This window comes from Podarcis melisellensis, assembly GCF_964234715.1.
Source record: "Podarcis melisellensis genome assembly, chromosome: 6".
NCBI classification, from domain to species: Eukaryota; Metazoa; Chordata; class Lepidosauria; order Squamata; family Lacertidae; genus Podarcis; species Podarcis melisellensis.
Genome location: NC_138538.1, coordinates 62,132,865 through 62,144,749, shown reverse-complemented (window position 1 = coordinate 62,144,749; position 11,885 = coordinate 62,132,865). Strand labels below are relative to the sequence as shown.

The 11,885-nt window shown below is 47.1% G+C and overlaps 1 protein-coding gene and 1 long non-coding RNA gene across 5 annotated transcripts; one reads left to right on the top strand and one right to left on the bottom strand.

The window, feature by feature from the left end:
* The first annotated feature begins 374 nt into the window (after positions 1 to 374).
* Positions 375 to 5,980, top strand: DIRAS3 (DIRAS family GTPase 3). Of its 4 annotated transcripts, none has more exons than XM_081915889.1 (2): positions 375 to 662; positions 4,576 to 5,980. In XM_081915889.1, the coding sequence occupies exon 2, from the start codon at positions 4,642 to 4,644 to the stop codon at positions 5,236 to 5,238; it is 597 nt and encodes a 198-aa protein (XP_081772015.1). In that variant the 5' UTR covers positions 375 to 662; positions 4,576 to 4,641; the 3' UTR covers positions 5,239 to 5,980. The 4 variants fall into 4 exon arrangements, with proteins under 4 accessions (XP_081772015.1, XP_081772016.1, XP_081772017.1 ...); XM_081915890.1 differs by lacking the exon at positions 375 to 662 and adding an exon at positions 772 to 1,299; XM_081915891.1 differs by lacking the exon at positions 375 to 662 and adding an exon at positions 2,874 to 2,999.
* Positions 5,429 to 7,608, bottom strand: LOC309372379. The gene is made up of 2 exons (XR_014169481.1): positions 6,549 to 7,608; positions 5,429 to 6,506 (listed from the first exon to the last, which is right to left on the bottom strand). It is a non-coding gene; the product is annotated as an uncharacterized lncRNA (long non-coding RNA).
* Positions 7,609 to 11,885: the final 4,277 nt, after the last annotated feature.

Here is an 11,885-nt window from a genome sequence, read left to right as displayed (position 1 = left end):
AAGAGATGCTGCACAGTGGAGGTGGGGGAAGGGGGCTGTCACCTGTGTGGAGATGCTAGATTAATGATTTTCACTCGGAGTAGCCCTGGAGATCTTAAGAGCAATTCCTTTCCATTGCAAAGAGCGTGCTGCTGGTGGTGCTTGTTTATTTCCCTGAAAAACAGCCAGCCCCCGAAAACTCCTCGGCCAAAAAAGAGACAAAAACAAGCCCCCACCCGCCCAACAAACTGGGGCGCGCTCGTTCTCTTTCGATGGAAAGGGAAAGCCGCCTCCTCCCCCGCGCTGGGCGCCTTTCAGCCATTGTCCTCCACGTTCCCCGGTGGGATGCTCCGCGCGGCTGGAACGTGAGAGTGGCCGGGCGGGGAAAGAAGCGGGCTGCTCTTTCTGGAAAAGGGTTATTAGGCTGAGCAAGCTCCACCGGGGCGACGCTTTGCTGCCTCCGCCGCCATCGAGGACTCACTCAACTGGGGAGCTCCAGGGCAGCAGCAGCACTAGGGGAGAGGCAGGCCGCCGGGTTCCCTGGGCGCGATGGCGCCGCCCTGCCCGGGCTACCCCGCCGGGGCGCAGGGGAGCGCGTTTCCCGGGAGTGCCTCTCCTGGTGACGCCCGGCAGGCAGCGAGAGAGGCTGGCCGCCCAGGCTTCTGGAAGAGCCAGAGACCGAGGTAAAGGGGGGGGGGGGTCCTCACTTTGGGGAGGGGGAGGTGTGTGTGTGTGTGTGATCGGTGGATGACAAAATCTGCGTCATGACAGTCCTGGGGAGCTTTGCTCCTCTGTGTGTTTTTGTTTGCGTGTTGCTGGGCTTCCTGCTCGGATGCTGCCTCGCCCCTGTGGGCTACTGAGCTGCCGGCAGGCCTGCTCGTTGGCTGCCTAGAGACTGGGAAAGAGAGCCCTGGGGGGGGGTATTCTTCCCTCCTGGCCGGTGGAGAGGGAGTGCTTTCTGGAAGGCATCCGCGCCTCTTTGGTTTCCCCAAATCCGAGTCCCACCGTGACGCTTCTCTCGTGGCTGATCCTGCCGAGACTTGCCTTCGCCAGCGTAGTGGGGTCATCATCCAGCCTCCCCTCCGCCCCCCTTGGGATAGGGTCTCGGGCTGCCGCATGGCAACGTCCCCGCTTTGGGGGATTCTCACCGCTGCCATATAAAGTGTGCGGGGATATGTGTGTGCTTAGGCGGAGCAGCGGCCCTGCGCAACAGTTGCTTGGAAGAAAAGCCTCCATTCCAATCAAACTTGAGAGGTTTAAAGAGTGGGGGCGTTCCTTGCAGATGCTGGGAACCTGCTTGCAACAGGACAACGTAGTGAGGTAGGTTGCTGTTACGCCTTTTCCTTCAGCTGGAGGAACAGAGAGAGAGAGAGAGAGAGAGAGAGAGAGAGAGAGAGAGAGAGAGAGAGAGAGAGAGAGAGAGAGAGATTGCGGGGAGGGATCATAGCTCAGGACTAGAGTACATGAATTGCATGCACAATGTCCCTTGTTCAATCCTAGATGTCTCAAGTTATCAGGATCAGATAGCAAGTGATGGAGAAGACCTCTGCCTTAGGTTCTGGACTAGCTAGTATTAGGCAACTTCCTAGGTTTCTAGAGAGTGCTGTCCAACATGCTATTGGCTATTGTACTAAACTAGGGCTGTGCTCCTACTCTTGTTTATGGTGTGCACTCACTGTGGTTGCAGTGCTGAGTTTTCAATCTGTTTTCAGGCAACGTTCTCCAAAATGCCTATATCTCTTGTACTTTGTTGCAAGATGCTACTGTTTGATGCTTGTTGTTCTTCAAACTCCTTAAGCCACCAGTTCGTTATTCTCTCTAGCCAAGGTGTGAACACCATTACATAGGGGAAAGACATCCACACCCACTTCCACACTTCCTGGGTGTGTACACAAACAGAAATGAATTTAAGCCCTGCTGATGTGAGCAGATGAAGGGTGGGGAAGTGCGAAGCACACCAAAACAGCAGCAACTTGACTGCACCCTAGGATTTGAGTTCTGGTCTTACAGATCCAAGTCCAAAATCTTCTGACTCTGTTGGGCTTGCTTAATGGCAGACATGGATCTTCCCAATGGGCAGCTTCTAGAGCATGGAGAGGAAGTTGGCCGGGGGGGAAATATCGGGGGCAGAGCAGCACTGGGAATTACCTTTTTATGATCAGCACATGGGTTCCAAACTAACTCCAAGCTCCAGGAGATACTTGAGTAGGTTGGACTCCTCCTACCCCTTTGAAGGTTGTGTGGTCAACAGAAGAAATGCTTTCAGAATGTGGTTGTTGTGATGGCAAACATCACCTGCTGAATTTCCTTCTGTCCTGTGGCTGTTAAAGGCACAGGGGCCCTGTCACAGAAACAGCTGGAGCACCTGCACCCTGCTCCCTGTTCTGTTCCATTTTAGCATTCTTGCTTTCTAAAACCCTGTTTCTTCTAATCACCTGGCAAAAGTGCTTCTGATTCTTTCAATGCTAGTGTTTTCAAAAAGCCTTGGCTGTCCTCCGTGCTGTTTGAGGAAACAACACAGAGGAGGAGGAGACGAAAATCAACTTGGTGAGGGGCTTTGGCAGATTTAAACTTGAACTATGTGGTGTTTGGTTATTCAGTAATCCCTAGCCTTGTTAATAGTGAAATTTTTATTTTACTTTTATTTATTAGATTTATATAGTACCCTTCATTTGAAGATCACAGTACACCAATAATACATGCTATGGTACAATGTTTTTTTAGAGATGTTAATTCTGCCGCTAAAATAATGGCACAAGTAATAAATGAATTAATGGAAAAACATTCTGATAACTTTACCTTCAGAATTTTCTCACTGGAAAGGAACCAAAAGATGATTCACCCTGAAGGCTTGAAAATCTGTGACTTCTTTGCTTGGATTTTTGGCTGGTAGAATCAGGACTGAAGGGAAAACCCCAGATGCCTAAACTTCCTGAAGTAGAAATATTTCTCCCAACCCGAGCAACAGTTTGATTCTGTCATCTTGGCAAACAGCGTAGCCAATATCTCCTGTGCAAAAAGTATTTTGATCAGTCTATTTTTGTTGTTGTTGTTTTAAAAATGAGGTGTTGGTGTTATTCACATATTGATAAAAGTGCTGTGGGTGCCAGCACAGCACAAAATGGCTGTCATGGGGAGCGAGAGAGAGAGAGAGAGAGAGAGAGAGAGAGAGAGAGAGAGAGAGAGAGAGAGAGAGAAAGAGAGAGAGAGAGAGGTGGTGCTCCTCTATACTAGTGAGAACTGTCATAAAAGACCTGGTTCTGATACTCTTGAGACAACCCAATCCTGTGTGTACTTATTCGAAAGCAAGCCCCACTGAATTCAGCAGTGTTTACCCACAAATGCTTAACACCATGGCTTATGGCAGGTCTGCAGGATGCTGAGAATATTGGCTTGGCTGAATGGAATGGTTCCATGAACGTCTCGTCTAGACCTTGAGGAAACTGATAGCCCAGGTGTGGGGAACCTGTAGCCCTTCAAATACTTTAGACTCCAACTCCCATCAGCTCTGGCCAGTGTGGCCAATGGTCAGGGATGATGGGAGTTGTAGTCCAGCATCATCTGGAGAGACCCAGTTCCCTGACCCCTGTGATAATGGATTAGTCTGCAATCCTAACCCTGCTTGTCTGGGAGCAACCTCACTGAATTCAACAGGACTTACTTCTGAATGGACATGGTTAGGATTGCACTGTTATTCCAGTAGTCCCAGAATTCCTTGTAATTAGTTAAAATGAATGTCAACAAGATGAGTTGCGACTGCTTGCAATTCATTATTAGTAATTTTTTAGTGATTTTACATCCCATGCTGCTGAGAATCCAGGGGCATATTCCCAACTTAAGTACTTACAGCACAGGAAATTTGTGGTCCTTGGTATGCCTGCATGGATGTACTGCAGAGGGAAGGTGAAATAATAGTTACAATTCCACGGTCTTCCTGTCTGGCCATTCAGGTCGTAACTCTGCGGTATAGCAGGCTTGTGCTGGTGTTGCTTTTCTTTGACAGGGTTGGTGGGTCAAACCTTCAAGGGGGCTGTCCTGCCTGCCTGTTGGCAGCTGTGATTACGCCAGGAGGCAACATGCTGGGCTTGTCTGTATTCATTTGCATCGGTCCTTCTGAGTAATGCAGCTGGATTGTTGAGCCTGTTGCTTCTTGAGAGCCGGTGTGGGCGTGTGCAGAAAACAGGAGAAATGGAAGCGACAAACCCCTGGGATTCGCAGCCAACAACATCCCCCGCCACAGCAGAAAATGAAAATAGCTGTGTGCTGAGGCTAGCTTAATGGGGAAGGGCGATCCTGAAGGTTTTGCGCCAGCTGCAGGGCGTTCTGTTGCTTGGGGACTGAAGAGCATTAATGAGGAGGGCAGATTGATCTCCACTCGCATAGGCAATTATAACCTTATTTCGCCTTACAGCTGCAGGCGGATCAGATATTTCACAGCTAATAGGAGGGCTGCCTGTGGAAAGTGTGAGGTTGACTTGGCTCTGCTGCTTCCTTGAAATGTGGAGGGTTTGGGAGGGGGCGTTGTTGAATTCAGCAACGTTGTGGAACCGCTTCTTATGCCTAAGTTTCTGCCTTCCCTCTTCTCTCTCTCTCCAGACCTGCTCCCCAAGGGGCTATGTAAACAGACAGAACTCCTCCTTGGTTTCCAGCCGAGCGAGCAATATGCCAGAACAAAGTAATGATTACCGAGTGGTCGTGTTTGGAGCTGCAGGAGTTGGCAAGAGTTCTCTGGTTCTCCGCTTTGTGAGGGGAACCTTCCGGGAGACGTACATTCCCACCGTCGAGGACACCTACCGCCAGGTGATCAGCTGTGACAAGAGCATCTGCACCCTTCAGATCACAGATACCACTGGGAGCCACCAGTTCCCTGCCATGCAGAGACTGTCCATCTCCAAAGGCCATGCCTTCATGTTGGTCTACTCCGTGACCAGCCGCCAGTCCATCGAAGAGCTTCAGCCCATCTACGAGCAGATCTGCCAGATCAAAGGAGACATCCAGAAGGTCCCGATCATGTTGGTGGGGAACAAGAGCGACGACTCACAGAGGGAAGTGCAGGCCAGCGAAGGGGAGGTCCTGGCCACCAAGTGGAAGTGCTCCTTCATGGAGACGTCGGCCAAAATGAACTACAACGTGCAGGAGCTTTTCCAGGAGCTCTTGAATTTGGAGAAGAGGAGAAGCGTCAGCCTCCAGGTGGACGGTAAGAAATCCAAGCAGCAGCGCAAGAAGGATAAACTGAAAGGCAAATGCTCAGTCATGTGAGATGCCTGGGTTCTGCGCCACTTTTGCGGTTGAAAGAGGACTTCTTATTGCATTGAAAACTGTCTTGCCTGTCCTGGGGTGTGCCTGGAGTAGCGATTTCCCAAGGAGCTGACCCAGAATGTTTTTGCTTTATAGTCTAAATTTTGTTTAGGCTGTTTGAATATTCCCTTGATGGAGGTTGGGGTTTGCATGTTTGTTCTGCACTAGCAGGCTTTTCCAAAACAGCCACCATCGCTCTCCATGCCCTCCTGTCCCTGCAGCAACCAGTATTAGCCATTTATGTCACAGGACAAGCCGCTAGGGTCACGTGTATTGAGGAAAAGCAACAGAGGGTACTCTTGTCCTGCATTTTGCCACTGCTTCTGACACCATCTCCAAGTTATCATAGCCCCTCCCCTCCTGCCCTTATGCAAATGCTCAAGGAACCAAGCAATTCTCACTAGGGCTCCGGTCAGTAAGCCAGAAAGAAACAAAAATAGTACTGTGTCTGATGTTTTGTATATACTTCAAGGGGACCTCTTCAGATGGAAGCATCACCAGGGTAAAATCAAATGCTGATTGCGGTAAATGATGAGTTTTGATCATTTACCGTAGGTCTTTGAATCTGCACGCTTGTAGGGAAGGAGGAGCTGCATTCCTCACCAAAGAAGTGCTTGTTGTTTCCTATTACATGTTAAAACTTCATTTGTGGTGTTTGTATATTGGCGAGGATTTTATGTGAACGATTAAAGTGATTTGAGTACCTAGTGTGCATCTGTTGACTTCTTAACCATAAGCAGATCCAAGGTTGTCTTCCCCTAAAAGATAGAATCTGTGGTCAAAAATACTCACTCTGCTTTTCAAATTGAGGATGGCCAAGAGGTGAACTTGGTGTACCTTGGACAGGGATGAGTAAAGTGTGTCCCTCTAGGCATGGACTCCAACTCTCTTCAGCCTCGGCCTCCACCAACCAGTATCTGGAAGGCTACAGATCCACCATACCTGGTCTTGAGTCATGCTGCACATTAAACATTCTCCGTTTTGCTACAACTGGCTGCAAACGTATCCCACTGTCGTCGTCGTCTTTTCTTCTTCTTTGGTGACCACTCGTAGCCAAGTAAGATTAATGGAGCAATGGCTAAGTTGTAGAACGAAGATATGGCTCAGAGAAGCCATATCTCCACACAAGACGTTTAAGGTGGGATGGCTGTTCCTCCTTTGCTCACATTTTACAGGGCACCTATTTTGTGCTGTCCATTTGTAATTCTCCTGTGTTTCCCCAGGTGCTACTTCTACCTCTTTTCTCACCTCAGAAGGCCTGGTGTTTGTACAAAGGTGGTGGATGGTTGGTTGGTGGTGGGAGGCTAACACCCAGAGCAGCGCATCTCCTAAGGAGTCTCATGAGCAAGAGGGTTCGTTGGTGTTTAGCAGCTCAAGTATGTCCAGCCATCTGATGAGCAGACAGTTTATTTCTGGCATAGTTGAGGCTCCTTATTGTTACTAACATTCTGTCATACAGTTATAATAAATCCATCAGAACTGGTAAATGCATAACAACTGATAACAAACAAACGGAATGGAAAATCACAAGAAAACTTTTTATACGTCACAGTTGACGTTTCGGCTTCTAGTTATCATTTTAAATATTCCATTCATTGCAGTAGACCTGCTGCAGTTAGACCTTCAAATATATCTGAACGGCAGAGATTCCATATTAAAAGGACATTTAGTTTGAACATATGTGAATAGGGCAGTGCGGGGGGGGGGGCGGTCATCCATGCAAGCCCGCAGCCAGCAATGATGTCCCCACTAGAGAGGGTGCATTTAACATGAAGGTCTGAAGGAGAATCTGAAGGGAAGCTTCTCTGCAGTTGGGAACCTGTACAAAGGCTGGTGGAGGTGGACTTAGGGCAATACAACTGGCTCTGCTGTGCTGGGCGCTGAGCCTAGGGGGCGCTGCAGGGCTATGATGTAGTGAATTGAGCAGAACAGAAGACGTGAGGCAACAGGCACCGAATTTGGGGCTCAGACAGGGAGTCGTTGACATTTGAAAGACCAGCGTGCACCCCTGAAGGCTGGGAGTAGAGGGGATGGTCTGGCTCAATGCCTGACTGGGGCGATAAAGTATGTCAAATCTAGGGAGAGTACTCAATAGCTAGAACACCTTAATTCTCTATGACCAGCAACTTAAAACAAAGGCATCTCCTAATCCCCTTCTGAGGTTGATGATCTGCTGTCTGGTTAAATAAATAATGCCTATAATTGGTTAAATAAATATGCCTATAATTTTGAGGTACCAAAAATAAAGGCCCAATGCAGTGAAGCAAGTCCATTCCATTTTGGGGTACAATGTACCATCATTTCATTTCTTACGAAATGTGTGGAGGAAGTGCAGCCACTGCTGACTGTGACAGCTGGAATCTTTTTGTTTTTTTGGTTTTTTTATAATAATCTTTATTAAATTTTCAAAATGTTACAAATAACAGAACGGAAAAGAAAGAGAGAAGTAAGAAAAAAGTAAAAAGACCAGAAAAGAAAACGAAAAGCAACACAGAAGGTTTCCACCTTTTAGACTCATTTTCCTTAACTTCTTTTCAAGACTTCCCCACGTCTCCCCTTATTGTATTCCATCTTCAGTTGTTTATTCAAGCAAGTTTTCCCCTTAATATCCTGAAACATAGTTTATTTAAAATCACTTAACCCTAGTTTAATTAAGATAGTTTTTATAATAGAGTTAAACTTTAATTCATTATTATACCTTAGCCATTTATTAAAATATATACCTTAACCCTATATATAGAAAAGAAACAAAAATGTAAGAGTAGAGCTAAAAAAAATAATTAAAAAAAGGAAAAAGAAAAAAATATACCATTCCTAAGGTTGCCACTATTTCCCCTCCACGGATTCCCCATTCTTATAATAATAAAAAACCAATAATTTTTATACTCCTAAAGCAAAGAAAAAACAGACCCCCTTCGGACTGTTAGGTCCCACCCCTCCCTCCCCGGTTTCAATCCCTAACCAAAATCCATTTAGTCCATCTTTTTAGCCTGGTGATCTTACGTCCGAGGCACGCAAATCTCTCTCAGTCCCTTTCAGCCGGTTTCTTCGAAAGTCTCTCATACTTAACACCCAGGGTCGACGGTGTATTTTCTCAATGCTGACTGTGATTCTTCCAATGAGACCTACTTGTTTACAGGTAGTGCTCCAACGCTGTTTCAAAAATCTATATGTCCCAGTAAGTCCAACTTTCACCTTGGTCAATTTAAAGTTCCTCTTAGCAGGTCTCCAGTTCTCTTTTCTCTTCTGTGTCATCTCAGCCATCCCTTCTTTCAGCTCCTCCTGCTTGGCAGATGTCTTCTCTTCCTCAATCTTTAATTCTTCTTCTTGTCCAGCTGCCTGTGTTTTGAACAACGAGTCCTTTTCCATTTCAGTTGGTATATCTTCAGATAACTTCGGGTTTGAGGGGCTCGTAGACAAAACAAGGCCTTTCTCATTCATCTCTAACAACTTTCCCACGAGAGAGGTCAGCTTTTCCAAGCCAGCACGTATTTCCTGTATTCCCTGTTTTAGTTCCATTCTTGTAATGTCCAAGAATCCCCTCTAGAGGGATTCTGGTTACTTAATGTTCTTTTCCCTCCGGTCCAAAAGTCAGATTTGTTTGTAACAATCTTTCTTTGTTTTCAATATTTTGTAGCGATATAACCGGTTAAAGTTTCAACTTTCAGTTCTTCCAACTTTGACAGCTAGTTTGACAGCTGTCAAAAGGTTTCTATGAATCCTCAGCAGGCTCTTAGCTCGGTTTACTCCCGGGCTTGAGAAAAGTGGTGCTTAATTCAAACAAAATAAACTCTAGTCCTCCAGCACATTAGCTTAGTCCCTTTAAATCCGTGGAATTTGTATCTTTATCCAATCCCGGCAGCTCTTCCCGCAACCTTAGTTGACAGGTCCTTGCTTTGAGCTGTTTACAATAGGGGGGAGACGGACTTCCTTTTTTTCAGCTCCCCCGCTTGTGCCAAATCCAAAGCCAAATATATTGTAATCCAATTTTCAAATTACGGGTTGTTGTTCTTGCTTTTAAGTCCAAATTTAGTAGGAAGAAGTCAGCGCTGACCGAAGAATGGCATGCGGCTTCGCTCGGCAGGGGAAGCGGAGGACTCACAGCACCACGCCGCTCCCTGGCACCCGATCTGTAGCCTTTAAAAAGGCTCCTTCACGAGTCGGGAGGGCGCTTGTGGTGCCCGCCGAGTCACCATGTCCACGGGCTCCGTGCCCGTGGTTTTTAAGGGCCCCTGTGTCGCCGGCACGGCAGGACCCAGGCCCCTGCTAAGCCGATTCCCTCCGGAGCTCGGAGGGAATCCGCCATTAACCAGTTGCGCCTTCCCGGAAGTCGACAGCTGGAATCTTTTTGCAGCCAAGAAAGTAAATCAAAAACACCCACCCACCAAAATTTCAGCAAATAACAATACTAGGCAGTAATACATTATGGTTGAGGGAGATGTAAATTTTTTTTTAAAAAATATTTTGCAGTGCAGAAAACATAATATATTGACAGAATATAGTAAGCAGAAATTAGAACTCTGATGTGCAGTAAAATACTTTTGAAGTCTTATGACTTCAGCTGCTGAAAGGCCTGATTCTGCAGTAATATAAATGCTAAATAACAAATATGTCAGCATCCAAAAGCACAGCTCCCCACAGCCAAACTGGCTTTAAAGCAGTTTAATTTTCTTGGCTTTGTAAATGAAAAGTGCAGTACATTTTTTAAAAAGTGGTGCAGATGAAGGAATTTTGGCAGGTGTGGCTTGTAAAGGAGAGCTGAAAAATATTCCATTTCCCCCTCCACAACTGGTAAATGTACAGGAGCCCTAACCCTTTGCACCAGCTCATCAGTCTTTTCAACAAGCTTTGCCTCAAATATTTTATCTTTCAAAGGCCCTGTACCAGGCATAGGCAAACTCAGCCCTCCAGATGTTTTGGGGCTACAATTCCTATCATCCCTGACCACTGGTCCTGTTAGCTAGGGATCATGGGAGTTGTAGGCCAAAAACATCTGGAGGGCCGAGTTTGCCTATGCCTGCCCTGTACAGACAAAACAATGTCAGGGTGATTAAATCATGGTTTATTGGCCTGAGCACCAGCCATGTGCTCCCTCTTCTCCACTAATGTGTCTGGTTTCAGCTTCTTGTTTCTTAAAGCTACAGTTTCTGGGTTACATATGGGAAACTGGTTTAATCTTGGCTTAGGCCAAGAATCCAGGATCTGAGCCTGGCAGGGGCAATCTTGCAACACTCATACTAAGGAACGCTACCTTGTTCCCTTCCTCTGCAGTACATTACTTTAAGGCTCCCCTCTCTCTTTGCTGTATGTTGTGCTTATTTAATCTGCAATAAAGTTGGCAGTCTGCACCTGCATAAATATGCTCATGTTGCTCAGTGCCAGGCTGCAGGCACACTGTAAAGCACAAGCAATCTTACAGCAGTATTTTGAACTAATCCAGATTTTTGGACCCCTCATACAGTGTTTCACAGCAGCCTGGTGTCATGGACTGCTTGGATGCAGAGGAACCAGATGGGAAACCACCAAGTGCTCAGGAAGTGGTGGTGGGACAATGATGAGTGGTCAGAGGGAGAAGACTGGGAGGAGGAGGAGGTGTCAGAAGCTGAAGAGGTAACAGGGCTTCGTGTGCTGGGAGAGTCAGTGGCAGAGAGCAGTCCAGAACCAGAGACAGAAGAGGAGCTTGGAGGAGGTCAGAGAAGATGGAGACCAAGAGGTAGAGTCAAGCTGGTGAAAGACTCATGGGTGTCCTCCCCCTCCTGCTGTGACAAGTTCTCCTCCACACCACCAAGAACCAGAACCGGCATGAAAAGGACAGAGGAGAGATTGGTAACTCACAGACGCAGTCTCCGATTGCTTGGGGGAAACCCCTGAAGAGGAGGGGACTTAGGCAGCTGTGGGGAGGTGGGGACTATCCATCTCACCAACTGCTTCATGGGGGCAAGACTTCCTGGAGATGAGTTGCTGTGCTCACTAGGCCTGCCAGTCCTGTGCAGATAGCGTTCTTGCTAAAAAAAAGAGTTAACTCCAACTTGCACAGTGTAATTTACTGCTGGCTCGTTCCTGACACCCACATTTCCTTGCTAATTCTTTTGCACAAACCTAGCAGAGAGAAAGCCCCAGCCCTCTCTTGGTGGAGTTAAGAAAGACTCCTCTCGGATACCTAGAGAGCAACTGACAGTCAGTGTATATCAGGGGTGGTGGAAAACTTCAGGCCAGGGGTCAAATGCAGTCCACCTTCCTTTTGGGCAGTTTCTATGGGCCACAGCCATTGCCAGTCCTGCTCCATGCCCTGCTTAAGAACTTTGCTGAGTTGAGAAGTGCCCTTGAATGGTGGTGCTGCTGCTTCCTGCAGGATGGAAAGGGGGGGGGACGCCTTAAGAGTGACTGGAATGTAACCTACAGTACAAAAGGAAGAGAGTCTGTGGCTGGCCATCAGGCAACTGCTTTTTTCACCTGCCTTGCCCCACCCTCCAACCTAGAAGCATTTCCCAGTCCATGGCTTTAAGAACAGAAGTAGCTGGGAAGAGAGCAGAGGAGTTATAAAATATTTTTTTTATTAAAAAAAATATCCCTTAAGTTGTGTGCCTTTGTTTCTCACTTTGATCCTT